Source organism: Anas platyrhynchos, chromosome 6, assembly GCF_047663525.1.
Source record: "Anas platyrhynchos isolate ZD024472 breed Pekin duck chromosome 6, IASCAAS_PekinDuck_T2T, whole genome shotgun sequence".
NCBI classification, from domain to species: domain Eukaryota; kingdom Metazoa; phylum Chordata; class Aves; order Anseriformes; family Anatidae; genus Anas; species Anas platyrhynchos.
In genome coordinates this window covers 15,971,226-15,991,594 of record NC_092592.1, presented here as the reverse complement: position 1 = coordinate 15,991,594, position 20,369 = coordinate 15,971,226, and the positions used below count along the sequence as shown (strand labels likewise).

The following is a 20,369-nucleotide window of genomic DNA, read 5'->3' as shown; positions in this document are numbered from 1 at the left end:
ATTTTTTTCCCTTCATTTATGGTAAGTTCATATATGCATCTTCTCAGGCACCAGGGGAAGACGGGGAAAAAAAACTGGGTTGTGAACATTATTGTTAATTCAGATGCTTAGAAGTGAGCAGTATGTGACAGATTCAGAACTAAGGATGTATTTTTAAAATGATACCTTTGGGTTTTGTGCCTTCCAGTGAAAATGATCATCCTTTTCATATTTTTCTCAGTTATCTCAAGAATTGTAAACCCACTTTTAAAAAAGATATTCACAGTTCCTAACTACACTCTTTTCTTCTTGTTTCTGGAGTTCTCATTGAAACACTTAGCGTCCCCAGAATTGCAGAATTTAGTAGCAATATTTTTCATATAAATTGAATTCCTTCTTTCCTATACCCTCCCTCTGCACCTGCTAAAATGTTGGAACACTTTGGCAGTATAGCACAGTGAAGGATGATAATGTCAGTTATGGTATCAGGTAAGTTTGCTAAGTGTTTCAAATAAAATACGGGTACAGCTTGTTCAGTACAAAACCAGAAATGAGTGTAACAGTTAAAATTGCATTTCCCATGCAAATTTTAAATTTATTTATTTTTTCTCTTGAAATTTTGCCAGCTTCTTCAGAAGTAGAATTCCACTCTGAGATTTCTACGTGCTTTCTAGTGCTTGCACATTTTCAATCGTGGCAGCACCCCAGCCACACTTCAGTCAAGAACGATTCGTGTTTTTGTCATCCCAAAGTTGGTCCTCCCAGTTGCTCATTATGATAAAGCATGATAAACAGAAACCAAAATCCCTAGAGGTGGATTTTACATGCACAGTGTAGTGCGTGCGCTTTGCTCTGTCACTGGTATTTTCTGAGACTGTCATATATGCCTTCTGGCTGGCAGGCAAAGATGAAACACGAGTGTTGGAAGGCATAGCTGTGAGACCAAGGCAAGAACTTTGAACCCAAAACTGGAATTTCCCTGCATTTGGACTTGGACAGTTTTGGTGTCCAAGCAGAATCCATTACAGTTTGCAGATGTGTGAGAGGTAATGCTCTGGAGGAAGAAATTCAGAGGAGCTCTGGTATTCCAGCTTACCTCATGCCCAACTGACAAGTTCATATCAGAAAATTAAGAAACCTGCATCAGTATCGATGAGAATTAATTAAAGTAGGATTTTCTGTGTTCTATATACAATTTTTGGTTTTGTTTCCAAAACGTATGCTGTTCCTGGTTTCCAAACTTTGCATTAATGTGATGTGGAAAACTGAATGTCAGCACTTACGTATATTATTTACTGTGTTGCTCCATCTTCCCTTGTCAGCACTTACAGAACCCTGCAAACTTCCATAATGCAGCTACGGAGCTCCTGGACTGGTGTGGTGACCCCAGAGCCTTCCAGAGACCATTTGAGCAGAGCCTGATGGGTTGTTTGACGGTATGTCCGTTCCTCCTGTGGCAGAAGTTTTATCCTCTGGTTTATACCGTACGTTGTGGCCGAGGGAACTTGATTTTCAGCGTCTGCATTCTGTGGTTTTCACCCTTTTATCTTAAACACATGAAGGCAGACCCTAATGACTGTTTATTTGATTCTCTTACTGCACAGGAAGCAAAATTCAGTATCAAGAGGTTAAATCATAATATATATATAGAGAGAGAAATAAATTACTAAATGCCTAGCACAAGCTAGGTTACTTGACATGCACATACACTATTTACTTTCATGGTTTGAGATGGCCGATCAAGTTATCTTCTTACAGATTTAACAGGCTTCTCAGGTTTTTATTTTCCATCACTTGATTTTTGGTGGGTTTGGAGGGCTGCATGTCTTCTATCTTCAGCATGTTGAACCTCCAGCTGAACAATGCTTCTGCCTGTTGGGTTTGGTTTGCTGCATATCTTGGCTGCAGGTCTAATCCTGACATAGTAATTTTTACAGTTTTGTTGACATTGTTGCTTTTCCGTCCATTCATTCTTCATTAAGACTTCTGTAGCTCCTAAAGCAACTTTATTATAATGTACAGAAAACGTATTTTGTACACAACTACTTTTAGTTTTATTTCACATGCATTCAGCTGTGGGTTCCAGTCCAAAATTATTATGTAGAGTCAAGACTTTAGAGGAATTAAATTCTGTCTGGACTAGGAGAGTTCAAAAGCTTCACCGTGATTTGCAGAACAAGATTATACAAATAGTTCTGAAGCAGTCAGAAATTATAAAATCATTAATGGAGAGACCATCTTTGTTGTTGGGAGGGAGTGAAAGTGCATGGATTATTCTCATGCAGTCTGTAAGTGATGCATATGAAACAGACAATAGATCGAGGTTTAGTTGCAGAAATCCAAATGTTAAGGAATGGCTCCATCTTAGTGTGCTCAAGTGTATAGCATCCCTCAGATTTCTATGCCAAAAAGTTAGAATAAACCCAGTGATATAAGAAAGCATATATCATTCTTCCAAACAGAAAAACAAAAACAAAGAAAATAAGAAATGTTAGTAGAGTCCAAATATATGATGTTTAAAGATTGTGTGTGAAGTGAAAGTTACCTTTGATATATAACCTCAACCGTGAATAAATGCGATGGTTGTGGTGTGTGACTGTAAATGCATTTTATTTATACTTTTCAGAAATTTAGCTAGCATTTTGAGGTTAGCATTCAGGAAAGGAGACATGCAACTCAAGCATGCTTAGGCAACCCAAACACAGTATTTCTCTGCAGACCTATGCTAGAACACTGTAAATCAGACCTGCGACTTCCTTGCTGTTTAAATCTTTTCTTTTTATATAAGCAGACCTGCAGTCCGTCCCAAGTGCAGGGTCAGAATAAGTGATGGACTGTCCTCACAGCAAAAGGAAAGAGAGAAAGACATTCTCCCTGAAAAACAGTGAGAGAAAACACACATTATCTTGTTAGCAGAATACATGGAAATGAAAGTACTTTTTTTTTTTTTTTTTTTTTCCTGACAAGCAGGAAAGAAAAAAACAATCCTTATTGTCTAAGTACTGTTAGCATTTGAACATTATGTATTGCTTTGCTTCATAGTCCTCCATGAACTAAGAGCTGGGTGGCATGAAATCCCCCCTTTCCCAAGGTTGCTACAGAATAAAAGCACTGTCTGCAGCGTAGGATCTGACTGGCAGCATCATCTTTATCATATCATGTAATTTCATTATGCTCCTAGCAAGGAAAAAGCACAGGAACTTAACCTGCTAGCTTGTTTTGTGTTAGATGATAAATACAGAAGACATGTAGATTGCATATTAATAGTAAGGAATAGAACAGTTTCTTTCTTGTTCCTAATTGTAAAATTCCTCTAATTAAGGTATTCTTTCATTTCTCACAGTGTATATACCTCTTCCTACTTCCCATTAAATATTCTTTCTTACATTGCTACAACCCAAGAGTGTGATAACTCCTGGTTCTTCCTAATGCACAGCAGTATAGTAGGCAAGGTCTCTTTTTTCTTTTAAAAAATCATTCTATCTGCGCTTGCTTTATATATAGCCTCTTTTTAAACAGTTTTCTTCCAGGTATATTAAGGGTGGATGTTAAGACTCCTTGTTTACTCATCTTACAGGAAAATTTGTTTGTTTAATAAAAATGTTAAAAATGTATAAAAACTTAAGTGTTTACAGGGCAATTATTCAGAAATAAAAAATAATAAAGAGAAGGGCAACTGAAATACTGGAATATCATGAGTAAATTTATCATTAGTTTGCTTAGTAGCATATTCTGTACTACCAAGAGCCAATTTTTAGTAACACTGACAAAGTTTATCAGTGTTTTTCTTTGTGAAGATTATGCTAAAAGAAAATAAAAATGAAAAATCTGTATGAAAGTATATTAAACCACTAGAGCAGGATTATTGTTTTATTTTGCCAGTATTTGAAATGACCTTCAAAAACAGATTCCTTTAAAACTCCCATACTTTAGGGATATGCTTTTTAAAACAAGTAGTCTCTACCATCATTTTAACATTTGAGTTCCATGGACTCCTAAGGGCATGTGCATTTATTTCTGAAAAGCTGTAAACACTACAGACGATTGCTTATAAGGCTCCTCCTCTTTAGTGTACAGAAGGATTTTTTTCTCTTATGACACTATTGTGTTAGCTCTCTGACCAGGGAAAAAGCACGACACTAAACTGTTCCTGGAACCGTCAAAGGATATGAAATCATATCCTACTAGAGGGTAACACGGTATATCCTAATCCAAATTGAAATATATTAATGTCATGGCTGCAGAAGGGCAAGCTGTCTCAGGGATGAACAAACCATCCATTCACACACATCAAAGTTTAAATGCATCAGATGTAATGACAGAGCATCAAAACACATCTGTTGTATTATGAATAGCCAATTTAATGGTAGCTCTGCAGGTATAACAGATTCTTTGCCTCAGTCAAGTCTTTTCTACAGTACTTTTGCAAAAATTAACCAAGTGGAATTAATTGTATTAATAAAAAGAAAAGGCACTGAAAATCTTGATTATGCTTTAATCTGAGGAGTGGTTCTTAAGAAGTAATTCTGTTTGTTCTATGCACCATCTTCTTGTCTGCACTCTTGGTAATGTCTGATTGACTTTATAACAACAGTATGTTTTTATTCCTGTTGCCAATCTAACAGAACCTGAATGGATGCAGAAGAATGGTCTTAGAAATATTCTGCTTGGGCAGCAGCAGTAAAGCTTCCAGCTTCACTTAGGAATTGCTTCTTTTGATAATAACATCTACGATAGGCTGTCACAGAAGGTTTCCTGCGCTTACTTTTTAATGCTAGCACTTAAAGAAATCTTAGTGACTGGAAAATTTCATAAGTTAGCTAAACAGAGAGCATGTGCAAGACAGAGAGCACGTGCAACATCAACACATGTCCAGTGTTCTTTTTTCTTCTTGTGTGTAATAGATGTGCACAGTATACATACTGGCTATAAGCAATAATTACTGTGTATCAGTATGTGATACTACTGGAGTTAAACTTGCTATTTCTAGGCTCCAGTGGCGATCTATGCAGAATAACAGGTGTGGGTATTCTTAGCTCAAAAACAAACTCAGGATTTGTTACAGCAGCTGAAAATGTACCAGACAGACAGCTGTCAATTAAAGCCTGTTAACAGGCTTTGTTTAGCTAGGTAAATACCCTGCATTTGTTATGTAGAAACCTTTTAATGATTATTCCTGTAGAGGTGAAATAACTTCAGCTTGTTATTTCAGGAACTGAAACTGATGCTGTCAAGGCCTAAGAAAAAAACGGAATAATTCTGTGAAGTGCAAACAGTTAGAGGAAAGGCTTAGGGTGAACCTATGGCATCTTAATGCTAGCAAAATAAATTATATTTTTCATGAACTAAGCCTTGAAAGCTGAGACCCTTGTAAGAAAAAAAACACAAGAAGTGTGATTGCGCATTCATCGCCATTATGCTCAAACAGGTCTGATGGATGCTAGCTTAAGAGCTTACCTTTTTATGTTCACCTGATATAGAAAATCACCCAATTGAGCAGGTAATATAAGTTTATAAAACAAACAAAAGCATTTAAACAGATAAATGGAAGTCAAGGAGGGAGGGATCAGCTTTGAATGTGTTTTCTTTCCTGCCAGTTACAGGCTACAGAAAAATTGCCTTTAGCAGCTTTGATAGAGCACACCTAAACAAATTATGTCCTTTCCCAGGGACAATAAACTCCTTTCTAACTCGCCAAGGAAAGCTGGGTGCTATTCTTCAAGAGTAGTTATTTTGAAAACAAAGAGAACTGTCCATAGGCCCAAAAAAAAAAAAGGAAAAATGGTCCTTCATTCTCAAATAAATTATTGAAATTGCAATCGATGTGATTTTTGGTATGTGACTAGCTCTTGCATAGTGTTAGAGGGAGCTGTAAAATTGCCTCTACTTCCCACAACAGTTTCTGATTCTAGTGTTCATAGTTAAAAAACAAGCACTCTGGGATGAGATTATTTTATAAGTCTAGTATTATTGGTAAGTTTAGGAATGGGATTATTTTTATTTGAAAACCTGCTGCATATTGCACTACCTTACTTTGGTTTAAAATAAATAGCTTATATTACTAGACAGCAGTTAGAAAAATAACCCTGGTTTGGCTGGACAAGGCTGTCTCACTCTTTTCTGCCTTTTTGCAGATCCACTCTAGTCTCGTCCCATAGGTCTGCTCTTGCTGAACAGTTTAACATGTAAATGATCCCACCGAGGGCATGGCTACCTTTTGTGTCTGCGCTGCAGTAAAAATGGAAACCAGGGGACAGCTGAGAGCAAAATGGACAGATTTACAGACTTGTCTTCAGCTGCTTTCAGGGAAGGACAATAAAGGCACTGCTTTGGTCTCTCACTGTGCTTCAGTGTTACAATGCACGGAGTTCATCGTTCTTTAGGACTCTGCAGCAGTGTGCCTGAAAAGGAAATAAAAGGGGGAAAAGAGGCACAGCTGTGTGTACTTGCTCTCTGACTGTACCTACAGGGTAGGTCAAATGAAATCCTAACACCAGGACAGTTTTGGACAGGAGGAGGAATTTAGGAAAACAGGAGGTGCTTACCTGAGTTGGCTGTTGGCCAAAGCACGGAATGTAATGGAGCATCTCTTGTGCAAAATGGGGTGTCTGACCACCACAGTTAAGACCTAGGGCCTCTTTTCATCTGAAAGATGGCAATTCCTACCCTAGTTTGCCCGCAAAAAGCAACACTTAGTCTTTCATTAAAAATGTATTTGTCAGTTTCATGATACAGAAATCCTTTTTTAGCTCAGGCAATATGTAATTAAACACAATTCATTAAAAAAAAAATAGGACAAGAGCTGTATCTTTGAATAACATCAGTTTTCCAGAACAGGATGCCTCAGACAGCAAAACCAACAAAGTGAAGCTAATGTGTTCACAAGGTATGTGCTGCTACATCGACTTCACACCTGGCTGGATTCATTCTGCTTAATGCAGACAGTATGCAATCGAAAATCAACATGTGACATCAAAAGTCACTTTTCAAATCAGGCTAAGATCTGAATTAGAGTAATTGCAGATGGAAGAGTTGGTTCAGCACTTCTATACCCAGAAAATAGCAGGATGCAGCTGCCCATTAGAGCCCTAGAAATGCTGCATTTGATTGTTGTATCCCAAGACTAGAGCAAAAAGTTCACATGGAAGAAATCTTGTTTCCATCATCCTCTCTCCATGCATTTGTTAAACACACGTTTTTGTGTTTGCAGTGCATCACAGCACTTTGGGGCCGTGTACACGCTGTGCTGTCAGAGTACAGCCAGCAGGCACAGAACGCTCCTCCCCGGAGCAGCTCGTAATGCTACCAAATAACTCAGTGTTACTGGCTGTCATATGACCTCATGATATCCTAAAGCCCTTTTTTTAAACTTGATTTTGCTAGTCAAGGCATGGGTTGTTTTACAGCTTTAAAGCATTTCTTTTAAATGTGTTGCTGTCAGAATCAAAATGCTTTTTGTATTTTTGTATCACTTTCTTTGTGTGATAACTGTATGTTTCATCCATATCATTGTTCAAAATCTGTCAGGACTCAGGTGGCAATGGTATTGCAGTGACCCAGTGATCAGCTGGCTTTATTAAAGTGAAATCCTTGCTTTTTTTCCTCTGGGAGAAAATTTCAGATGGAGGTGATTAAGTATGGAAACCTTCTCTTCAGTGCTTATGCTTGTTAGAGACGTGCATAGGGGAGGAGGAGGAAGTAAAGGAGCAGGTATCCTTATTCTGCATGGTCTGCTTCACTTTTTCAGGAAGCGGTAAAGAAGTAGACAGCAGGTATAGTAGTTCATTTTATTTTGAAAATACAGTCCTTATCCACCTAATACAATGGGAAATAGATTTAAGAAAACCCTAGTTTGAATGGGGTCTTTTATATTTTCAGAACCTACTTAATGTCTGTTTTCAAGCGTCACAAGCCAGAAACTGGCTGACGATGTATAACTTCACTCACCTGCTTTGATCGTCTGCATTGTTGAGACAGCTCTTCTGTAACTAGAATTTAAGAGTCTCATCAGACCAGGACTTCAGATCACAAAGATATCTTCCTCCTTTTCCTTTTTTTTTCTGTTTGAAGCAGATCACCATTCATGTTGGAAAATTCTTCAATTTGCTTCCTGTTTATCTGATCTCTGTGTGTTACCGAGGGGGAAAAATTACCATCTACATTGCAGAATTCTAATTACAAAATTTCTGCTGTAGTCTTCAAACTGCATTCAGATAATTTCAAGTATGCACAAGTGGCTGAACACAGAGCTGTCTGAACTAGCAATCAGCTGGCATTTTTAGTTTTGAGCAGCCAGCAAATTGAATTGGAAAAATTCATTCTGATGCCAGCAGGGGGGGGTGCTCTTGACTGCTGCTAGTTAAGAGATTCTTTGAAAGTGCAACATAATGGGAAGGGAGTTTTGTAATAAGCAGCCATATAACCCTCTTGATTAACAGGCCTGTTAGGTTAAGAGCTACATTGTTCCAGTACTTCGTGGTGTGATGACAAGAAGGGCAGGGAGGGGAGCTTGCCGTGGTGTAGCTCCTTAGTCTTGCAGAAGGGGGAAAATGGCAACAATAAAAACAAAGTACTGGAGTTAAATTCAGCAGAGGAGAAAGAAGTGGGTAGCTGAATTTCTCTGCTTTTTCCATTATTAAAACCTACCTCTAATAATTTTGCTCATACTATCGGTGACTCTAAGAGTTCAGCCATCTGGAACTCCGCAGAGCTGTGTCACAGGTGGCGAGTGTGAAATGTCAGGTGTGAATGCTGTACTGTCCAGATGAAAGATTTGAAAGGTTTTTGAAATCAGATTTCCTTATTGGCAATTACTGTTAGATTAAAGTTTGCTTGCAAATAAGGTATATGTTACTTCAAAGACGGAATTTGAAATAGTCATCAGTACTGTACCACCATAAAAAGAAAAGGTAGGGGTTGCTAGTATAAATAGGAAATGTGTTAGGAAATAAGGCTGTAAAATAACATGGAGGATTACTGAGTTTGTATCCCAGTTTCGGACAGTGATATTATTGTCAAATGTGTTTTCTTCTTTAATGTGCTACTGAATTTCAACTGAATTACATAGCATGTGTGCTTAGGCCAACTAAGATGCATGCTTACAGCATTTCAAAATGAAGTCATGTTTAGACGCGTGGTGCCACCTGTGTGTTGTCTGAATTTTTGCTTGTGTGCTGAACTTGAATTTGCAGTTAGGGAAAGCCCAAGTATGTTTGCAGGTGGGTATCAGATCACTTAACCATAACATTGAATGGATAATTGAAACCACATAGATTCGATTCTGCCTGATCAGAGTACTGTTACCTCAGTTAGGATCTAAACCACAGAAGTTTCCAAACTTGGGAGTGTTCCTGGGGTAGGGTTCAAGCAGAGTTGGGTGGCTCCAGTCAGCAATAGATGTCAGCAATTGCTGAATTTGGCTTGGGAAGGACTTAAGGGGACATTGTGTCCATTCTTTTTTCCTAAAGTAAATTTCATCAGGGTCTACTGACTAGAATATATTAACTTTACGAGTGGTCTTCTAATTGGTTCTTTGCATTTTCTGAATCATATTCCTATGACGCATTGGATGTCTTAAAGATACCATGTAGTCTACTATAAGTTGCCCCGCTCCCAAACGCCAGAGAGATTGACAGACTGTTCCATTGTTTGAGGGTCTTTAACATCTCAAGAATTTTCCAATATTTGTCCCAGTCACTTGTACAATGAGCAGATGAATTCGAGTTACATGTTTTGTATACACAAGGGACCATTGATTCACATCACCTATAAGAAAGCTTTCTATGTATTTGAAGCCTAACCTCGTATCTTCTGCCAATTTTCTCTTCTTAGATTAAAATCAAGTTATTGATACGTTTTTTAGAGCTTTACTTTCAAAACCGTATACTTGCTCATGTCCTCAGTATTTCTGCCTAACCACTTACGCTTCATTTCTGTTTGGACATCTGAGTTCTCTATCCATTTATAGTATTTTGTATGTGTTTAATTTTTGGAACACTTTTACAGTTAATGAAGATTATTTTAAACTCTCACCCTGCTATCTTAAGCGTTTGCAGACTCCTCTGTATGTCATCTGAAGTTTTACAAGTTACCCAGTTTCATTGTCCAAGTCAAAACTGAATACATAGAAATGGCCTGTATCCAGGACAAGTTATGATTTGACAGAGGACTATTAATCAATAATCTGGGTAAAGTTTATACTAACGTCATCTGGGCTATGTTCATCTGTTATGACAGTGTCTTGTAGGGCAATGTCAAAAGGCATGTTAGAGTTATAAGATACATGTCATCTAGTGCTTTCCTTACACTTACAAGGCCAGTTAACTTGTCAAAGAAGAAAACTGCACTGTGCTGATGGATTCATGATGATGTTCTGTATTACTCGCATAATACTGGTTCAGTAATTTATTTTGTTATCAGTCTGGGTAACTGTAATTTCTAAGGTTCGCCTTTTTACCGTCTCAAAAACAGACATTTGATGTGCTTCCAAGGCCTCTGCCTTGAATGAATTCCTGAAGATAATCATTAGCAGTTACAAGGTTTGCCCAGGCTGGTTCCTTTGAGGCACTCTAAGGTAAATATCATCAGGGTCTGTTGAACTGAATATATTAAAATTACCAACTGGTTTCTAGTTGATTCTTTGCATTTTCTGGATCATATTCCTATGACGCATTTGTCATCTTGTTTCTGAGAATCCCAGTGTTTTAATATTTAAAAGGATAGAAAGCCCCTGGTGTGCAGGTTCACAGGAGGAAGGCCTTCTCAGTACCTAGTGAGCAGTGTAAGAAATGAGGCAATGTCTCTGTGCACTGGTGGGCAACCTGCAATGTGATCTTTGCAGGGTGTACAAACCGCTCTGTTCAACTTGCAGTTTAAAATAAAAGTAAGTCTTCAGCTGTTACAATTGATAGAAGGACTTTAAAATACAGTTAATGCAGAAATTTTTGAGCCTGTGAAGAAACTGGACCAAAAAAAAGTGACCTGCTGTACCTATGAGGAGCAGTACCTAACAACTGAAGGCTGGGAGAGCAGCAGGGCCCAGTACGCACTCCTGAGCACTGCCAGAGCAGTTTGCTTCACGTGGCCTCTTCCAGCCTTACTGGACTGGGTAGAAGAAAAATACAGGTAGAAAATAATTCTTTTTGCAAAATGGAAATTTGATTAGAAATGTTTATTTTCAATTAGGTAGTTGCTGGTTTTGCTGTTACTCTTTTGAGGGGAGGATGGTTTTCTGTCCTCTTTTTCTATGGAGAAACTCTTGAGTTTAGATTTATTTCTGTTAACAGAAGTGATTTTTTAATTTGTTTTCCTTCATGTTTTTGATGAAAAACTTGAGCAAAAAATAACAATTGATCGGGTGGCTTTTCTAGACTTAACAAATTCAAGTTCTGCCTCCTCTCGCTTTGGTAACCCACTTGCTGTGCTTGCTGACCCATGCCGTGTGGGCCTGCACAAGATGGTCCTTTGGCCACCACGGTATGGTTAATACTGGGGACCTCTGCTTTCCATCAAACATGGTAGGGTACCTAACAGTGTTTTCTTTGACTGGTAGCGGAAATTCAGAGAAGTAAACTGCTGTTGAACTAAAGTGTAACAGAGCAGGCCCCGGCCTGCTGTTAGGACCCAAACTAGCCCAGGCTTTCCAGCTTCTTCAGTGAAGACATTGCAAAAATAGATCAGCTTTCCTGGGCTCAGGAGTTTATGAGTTTTCTATTTCCTGTATTATCATAGAGATTTTTATTTTTTTTTGCATAATTAGCAGGATGTCAGTTCAGAGTTCTGACTTGACCACTGGCTAATGGTATCTCTGTATTCATAGCTGCACGCTCCACAACGAACTAAGCATATGGTCACATATATGGTATATATGATATATATAAAGCATATATGATGCATTTTTTTTAAGTTATCGTGCTCTCACTGAAGAGCAGGTGTATCTACCTTCATTCCTGATCAGTTTCAGAAGAGGTAGTGTGATGCGCATATGCTTTTTTCAAAACAGAAAATGGGAGTGTCCTTGCTCCTCTATTTTTGCAGGCCTAAGCCTGAGGCGAGTTGCTTTGTGATGGTACAGGACGGTACCTGAAGAAATGTAAATAATGTTTACACATTAATGACGCAGTGCTCTCAGAAGCCTTTAACAAGATGTATTTTTTAAAAAGGATCTTTGTCTGCTTCCTTCTGGTGTGGTACCCTTGTCTAGTGTGTACCTGTCAGTGGCTGAGCTGTGGTGATACTGGAAGAAGGAAAAGGAACAGTTAAACATCAGTGTCCCCTGGATCTCACAGCAAACCACCAGTCTTACCTCCTATTGCTAACTGCTCATGAAGTGTGAAATACCCTGTTTTCCTCCTGTTGCTCTTTTCCTTGTTTTTGTTTTTATTTGTATCTAATTGTTGCAAGTTTGGACCCAGCCTCTTAATGAGGAACTGAAGAACCATCAGACTCTGTTGTGTGTAGAAGATTCAAGGTTGATCTATCAAGTTCACTGTTTTGTGATTTATCAAAAATAATTTCGACTTTCCTCCCAAATTATTTTTCTTTCCTATCTACAACTTAGACAATTTTAATTGTAAAGAGAAACAGGAGATAAAACAATGTTCTTTGTTTGTGTGTTGTTATATTGATTATCTTGAATTCTCATTTGATTCCCCTGAAGCTCTCCACTGCTCTATTTTGAGATTGAGAGGGTTAAAAAAGATAAAGAGGAGTCACTCCCACTTGATAAATTCAGATGAATCTATAATTTCTAAATTAATAGGAAAAACAACAACAACAAAAATCTAACCAGGAACATTATCTGTGATAATTATTTCTTAAGAGAGAAATCTAATTCTTAACTGTTAATTAGGGAAAGTGGATAATGGAAGAAAGTTCAAAATAATAAAGTTAATGTAATAATAATGTTCAGTAGGTAGGCCAGAATACTGCATTTATTTACTATCTGTAGGTTATCGCATATCTTGATTCCTGACTGTTTTATGTTGTTGCTTCTTTGGGAAGTCAGTGCTGGGCACAGGTAATTGCACTATCACTGATTTAGAAATAAGCTTTCAGAATAGGGGTGGAAAAAGGATATTTTGTTGCATTGTAAGCTATTTAGGATTGGGACTTTGTTTTGCTTCACCCAAGGAAATGGCGTTTTGTTTCCTTTGGAGTTCTTTGACCACTGGTATAATGCAAAGGAATAATGGAAGTGCTAAGAATAATGTTTTTATCCATGCCTCTGAGTCTGAAGTCATCCTGAGCAACCAGAAGGCAATATAAAAGCTCTGCTGTGTACAACTGTAGCATAGTTTGCCCAGAATGACCACAGTATTATGTGTATACTATGCCGGTTTTTGTGAGGATACATTGTTGGCTGATAGCTGAGTTGCTGGCTTGGAGAAACAGTTGACTGCGTTTCATCCTTGACCCCAGTCTTTCACTTGCCTAGTTTAGCTAGTCCTACAAGAAATTTAGATTCCTTCTAGATCAGCTCCCATTTCTCAGGAGCAATCAAAAAACAAACAAACAAAAAAAAAAAAACCTTCTCTTCATATTTATGTGTTTGTCAAATAGGCACAGGCATATTTATTTTAGAAGTATAGTAAATGGGCTTCGCAATACTGTATTGTTGAAATGCAGCAACTGCGACACTGATCACAGCAGAGGAGAACACTACATCAGTGAGGAGAAGGGCATTTTAACCTAGGGGATGTGGGCAGTGCTCTTCAGAGCAAGGCCAGGAACTATTTGTGACCCAGGGACAGAGACTTAGATTTCTTCTTCGCAAATTCTTAAGTATAGTGAAATATATTCTGTATAATCTTTGCATATGGTCCTCCTGCACTATTTTCTGGAAAAGCTTTTTCCCTCCGACTCCAGATGAACTATCAGGCCATTCTTCTGGCACATGGTCAAATAACGAGATCACCAGAAGAGATTCTTGTGTTCTCTTTGCTGTGCTTGCACTGGGAGCTGTGCCTCATATCACGTTTGTGCTGTGGATATTGCAACAGCAGATTCAGTTGTCTAACATCAGTGCTGATAAGCAGGTTAATGTAACTTTGCAAAGAGCTCAAGTAACCTTTAATGAAGCTTTCTTTATTTCCCTCTGCAGGTGGTTAGTCGAGTGGCAGCTCAGCAAGGATTTGACTTGGATCTTGGATACAGGCTACTGGCAGTATGTGCAGCCAACAGGGACAAATTCACTCCAAAATCAGCCGGTAGGAAAAACCTTTTTTGGTATATCAGTGATTTCTTGGACTGTTATATGCTGAATAAATACTACTTGCTACTGTATTGCTTTTTTAAAAACAAAAAACAACCAAGTGTTCTGTGGTAACAGTGCTGCAGATTTTAGCATTTCAGTGGTATGCTGTTCTGAGGATGATTGGCTTTGGGAATTAACATTTTTCCCAAGTAGTGCTGTTCATATCCCTGTTTGATCTTATAGATGAAGTGTAAGTTCCAGAAACAGTGATGTTCAATAATCTTAGGGAGGGAACGAGCATACTCAGACCCCTCCATCTTGGTAAACCATTGATTTTCTGTTGTATGTCAGCCTTTCTATATCTTTTATGTTCATTCTGTAAGTGTCTGAAATAATATGTTGCCAAACTTTTTTGTTCCTGGATTGCATATGTCTGTGCAAAGAAGTACCACAGTTTCTTGTAGGTATATTCACTCACTATAGAATTTCAAGCCAAGAATAGGTAACAATGCTGTTAAAATAATATTAAGTAGCACTTTTTTCATTTTTTTTTTAATGGCAATTATCTGTTATGGTGCTGTGATAGGGTAGGACATCAAAGATTATGATGTGTTGCTATTGTTTTCCTGTATTGTTAAAAGTATAAAATGCACTTGGGAGTCTCTGCTTCTCACATTGTTTTTTATTTAACTGGAGAGTTTAATTTTGTTTCTTTTTGTAGCTGATGTCAACATAACGTGTACTGATTTGAAAAAAAGGCAGGTATCTACACTCTGGAATGGAACACTTAACTTTTCTAGTTAGTAACTGGTATACAGTCCCAGTTTTAGAATGTTAGAAAAGGCTACCTTCTTCCAAAACAGTAATTTATTGTCAACTGATTACGTGTTAGTAGCATTTATTTTCATGTAACTTTTTGGTCCTTACCAGACTCAAACTGCTTTCACTCGTGGCTATCTTTTGTTTTAAGTGCTCTAAGCAGTTTCTTGTGCAAAGTGGTTTTCACATCATGACATATTCAATGGACTAATTAATCCTTTGTATGAGAAGGGATTATTAATTTTACTAAATGTCCAATGAACTGTCTAATTTTCTTTTGGGAAAGCTGTGTGGAAGATTAAAACCTTCAGCTGACCAGTCACAATCTTCCTTTTTCTGAATTTATACCAAGTTTCTCCAATAGTTAGCTATCGTGTCTCTTGTGCTTTTTTTTTTCTTTTTTTTTTTTTAAGGATTGTTTGAGGATTTCTTGCTAGGAATGCATTAACTGAGACTTTTCTTTCCCTTGAAAATATACCTAGTAAAAGTAGTCATACCTTTGTTCCTGGAAGTTCTTACTGAGTGTGTGTTAGTCTCTGAGGTGTGAGGTCTCTATCAGTCTGTTAGTAGAGGTAAGGTAGTCTTTGGATCTTTTCATGTTATAATCCTTTTTGTTTGGAGCAGACATGAGAGGATAGCCTTGAAAGCCACTGGTTGGTCGGTCATATCCTAGAAAAGCCCAGTTGCAGTGTTTCATTTGTACAAATAATTATTTGGGTGGAATATCTGCCTTTTTTTTTTTTTTGTCCAACTCATTACTCTACTAATCCGTACGTCTTTCCATTGTTAATTGATACAATACTGGGAAAATTGTAATGAAATCACGAGCTCTCCTCTCAGTGTATTAAAAACCTTTTCAGTCATTTGCTTTCCTTCCTACTTCCCAGATGCATGTACAAACGATTTATTTCCAGTGATCTTACATATCAGGTTTCACAGCTACCTTAGGTTAACCATGTATATACTTATTTCACCAATTGTTCCTGGGGTTTCATCATGCCTACCCACACCATGTTTTGCAGTGCTCTTTTTGTCTGTATTAAGTAGTCAAAACTCAGGGCACGCCATAATGCATTTTGGTGAAAAGTCACATGTAACACCTACTCTAAGGGTGTCACATTCACATATGACCTGTGAGAGCTGCATCATTGAATGGGCAGCTTGAAAGACTGACAGGTGAGGATTACAAATGTGAGATTGTTTCAGACTATCTTGAATTTTATTTCTCAAAGTGTTAATTTCAACATCTGAACGTATTAACGTTGTCTGATTTCTAAAGCAACAGTGGATCTGCTCCCTTATTCAGTTATCATTAAAATTGTTTTTTATTTTTTATTATTTTTAATAATTTTTATTATTTTTTAAGCAGTGCGTACCATTGAAAGCTGCCTTTCACGATTTGCTTAAGTTGTCAAGGGTTCTTGCATATGGATTTGAGTAACTCATTCTTTTCCTTGTTACATCTGTTGAAGACACCTTCAACACTTCTTCCAGTCACTTTCTCATGTAGATACCAAATGGCATTATTTTTAATGAATAAGAATGTTTTTCCCTTCCTCCAGGCTTAAGGGGAATTTATAATGGCTTGAATTCATTCTTCGAACTAGGGCTATAATGCTACCAAAGGGGTAGCTCCAGAAATACTTCTAGTCTGTGTTGCATTGTTTCTGATGCACTGAAATACTAAGAGGAGAAAAAAAAAAATTAGTGGCTCTTGGGCTTCACAGCTCTGCTCAGCACAGCACGGGGACCACCCCAGGTCCAAAGTGGCAGCTAAGTGTTCGCTGGTCACCTTCTGTTCGTCTGTTTGGTGAGAGTTAGGGTCCCCATGGCCGTGCCCAGTGGTCTTGGTTGTCCCTGGTGGAGCAGAGCTGGAGCCAGAAGCCAGAGGGCTGCCTGCCCAGCAGGCCCACAAACACACCCCGGATCGGGCAGTCAGCGCCACCTGGTTTCCTGCCACTTGGCTTAAAAAGCTGTAGTGGTAGCTGCCTGCTAACCCACCTCACATAAGCTGAAGAGGTTAGGCGATGGTGACACGAGCTGCAGAAGGCAGATCAGAGCATACCTGATGTGGGGAGATGGACAGCAGGGGGGACAGAAGCTGTCTCAGGTGGCACAGCCACGGGAGCAGACCAAGAGCTGTCAGCTCTGTAGCGTTTCCCAAACAGAACAGGACAGTCTAGTGTTGCTGAAACAGTATTTGATGTTGTGCTTTTTTTGTCTGCCGTGTTTTACCTGGCCATTGAGATAGTCAACAATTAGCTAATGTGAGTTGTTTCAGAGAATGCCTTGAGGCTGGAGACTTGCGTGGCATGAAAAATATTAAAAAGTTGTCATATGTGCTTTTAAATAGTAATGATGGTTTAATGACTTTGCCTTTTGTCTCTGCTTTCTGGTGTTTGTACCTGGAATAATAGCGATGCCTCCTTTTATTCTTCTAGCCCATGCTGCTGCATCTGGGCTGCTGCCTCAGCAGGAGGTCAAATACAGCGCTTCCCACCCTGAAGACAAATGACAAAGCCTTTAAAAATACATGTCTCTCTTTTGGTGACAGCTGCTCCCCAAACCTTCCAAGGCAAATTCCTTTGCCTTGTTGTGACACCTATAGGGAATGGCACAGCAGGTTGGCTGCATGCTCATTTACTTTCAAACTACAGCAACCTCAGTTGCGCTTAGTATGCAAGTGCATGGGTGTTTGCGTATTCCTGGCTTTCTAGCCCTCTGCCTGAGCTTTTCTTTCAGAATAGTGCCTGCTTGGGCATCTAAACGTATTCTGAGCATGGTATCTTCTGCTTTTGCCCTTCCTGTACAAAATTTTAAGTTGTATGGTAGCTTTATTTTAAGGTCCATTATTTAAGTAAAACAGAACTCACCAGTCAGTGTTTGTTAAAAAACTGAAAGGGAACAATTTTCTGTGCTGAAATTCAAGAAAACAACATCAAAAACTTTATCAAGCTACTGAACTTCATTGCTCTTGTAGCTACTTCTGCTTTTGTCAGGGGGCCAAGCTGAGGCCAGACAAGGGGACGACAGGATGAGATCATACAGGGAGCTTTGTCAGAAAAAGACAGTGTTCTGTATCTCTGTAAAAGAGAGAGGGAGAAAGGAGCCTGAGGGCAGAACCGTGCAGAAAAGGTACTTTAGCAATCACTGAGAAGCTACAGAAAACAAATGCTCTGATAGCTTGAATGGGCAGCTAAGTGTTAGCTGTTTGATAGCAGAGATAGCAACCCCTTTTTGATAGTGGCTTGTTTTTGGTCCCTTAGGCTCTGCTGGCTGTGCTTTGATTTCATATTTGAAGAGAAAAATTATTAATACTCTTAATTTTATGTGAGGTATAAATGAAAACTTCATGCTATTGGAGGGTTTTACATTGAACTTTGTTTATTTGTTTAGCTTTTATCATTGTACTGTAACTGTGAAGTAATAGGGCTGTTCTTAGTGGGCCTGCTACCAAAGCTGTGAGTAAAATGGACCCTGGGTTAAGAAAAGTATTTGCAGTGTGAGGGTACTGGCAAATGGTTGTGTTAAAGCATCACCAGGCAAGAGAGTGAGACCTACGAAGGTATGTCCTGATTAGGGTGTGTTATCTGGCATGTTTGACTGTCTTGTTTTGAAATAATGGTATAGATGAAACAAAGTGTATTTTGGCATATTATTAAATCAAACTTACAGAAGTGAGAGAAAACGAGAGAAGACTGTGCAATACAAATAAGGAAAAGGTAGAAAGTAAGGATGATCTCTAGAGTATGTGTGACCAGAAAGCTGGGTGAACATTTTGCCTGAGTTTCCAATAATAATGCTCATATTGTCTGTGGAGGCAAGGCAACTGGAAGGATTGCAAGTATAGAATGGAAATTGCTACAGCCAAGGCCAGTGGCATCCCTCCAGCTTGAAGGGACCAAATGATCAGCGTGCCTGCATTCAGAAAGAAATAGCATATGAAATGTCAGTCGCGTGCCTCACACCCAACATTTTCAGCAATTCAGTCAAGTCAAAAATGGTCCCTTACGATTGGAGTCGAAATGCAAATACTGCATCTGTATTTAGCAGAGTGGGTGATGAGAATATGTAGGCAGTTTTATGAGAGCAGAGTAGAAGAGGGTGTTCATGAAATGAAAGCTGAGCAGGGTCATGAGTTGTATGTAAATGCTAACAAATAAAGAGCTTAGTACAAGAAGAAATGTAAAGCTACTGGATGGTGTTGTCACAAAAGTATATAGGTATAATTGAATAAATTGCTGAAATTGTGAAAAATTGGGTTGGCAGTTGGATTTGGAATAGGCTTTCAATTAGAATGACAGTGGAATGGGAGGGAGCAAAGGAAAGGAACATGGAAAATAAAACTTTTTTTAAAGAACATAACTCAATAAACATATGAAAGGAACTTAATAATGGGGTTCTTGATGTAGTTCGAAGCTGAGTTATAAGAATCTTTTATTTATGTGTTCCCTAATTCTTGCTACATTTCCGTGCAGCTATCTTATCCAGTGGCCCTTAGCATTACTGTCCTAAAACTGTCCACTTGACATTCTTCATTAGAATAAAGGCAGCACTTTCCTGTAGCTGTTACCTTTTGAAACTGCCTTTGATGCAGAAACTGACTACATTTCAGGTGATCTCTGGGTTTACTTCCCAGCTCTTAGCACAAATTCTCACTGTGTGCCCTTGACTGTTTCACTGTCTGTTTTGTACTTCTGTAGCTTTGAAGCAAGGATAATAATACACCTTCCAGCCACTTTTATTTGTCTGGTTTAATTAAACTCAATATTATGCAGGGCAGAGAATACCTCTTCCCCTGTAGGTGTATATCTTAGTGCAGTGGAGCCATGGTTACAGCTTGGGACACTTAGGCTTTGTTATCATAGAGATAAATAATTCTGTCTGGAAGATATGTTGGCAAGACATAGCTGTATGCAACCACAACTCTCTTTCCTGAAAATTTATAGTATATATACCATATCTGAATTGTGCAAGTTGGCAACTCCCTTTGACCAAAAGGAAGCTCAGCTAGCATTGATAAGTGGTGAGCAGCATTAATTTGCCTGCAGTCTGTGACAGCCCCATTTTCACTGACTGCACAGAAGGGGACCCCACGGAAGACATCCTAGACTCTGCAAATCTGTCTCACCTGTAAGTTCAGTCAGAGCAACTCAGGTCTCTAAAAGAGCTGCAGTCTGGAAAATTATACCCTGTATCTCGAGCCTCTGTCTGGTTGGCTTGGCACACGGCAGCAGTTCTCAAGTATCTCAAAATGGAGCATCTGAAGAGCCTGCAGAATGAGAGATGCTCTCCCTCCTAGAACTTCAATTCAGTCGCTCGGTTTTTCCTTCCTCTCAAGTGTCTGCTGTTGATGGATTTGGTCTCCACTCTATAT

The 20,369-nt window shown here is 38.7% G+C and overlaps 1 protein-coding gene across 16 annotated transcripts in view; it reads left to right on the top strand.

Annotated features, from left to right (window-relative positions):
- Window positions 1–20,369, top strand: part of ZMIZ1 (zinc finger MIZ-type containing 1) — a 345,842-nt gene that overhangs the window by 202,272 nt on the left and 123,201 nt on the right. For all 16 annotated transcript variants that reach the window (XM_072039497.1, XM_038181594.2, XM_072039495.1 and 13 more), the window contains 2 exons: window positions 1,302–1,415; window positions 14,081–14,186. In XM_072039497.1, the coding sequence (XP_071895598.1) occupies window positions 1,302–1,415; window positions 14,081–14,186 (220 nt within the window). The remainder of the gene's footprint in view (window positions 1–1,301; window positions 1,416–14,080; window positions 14,187–20,369) is intronic.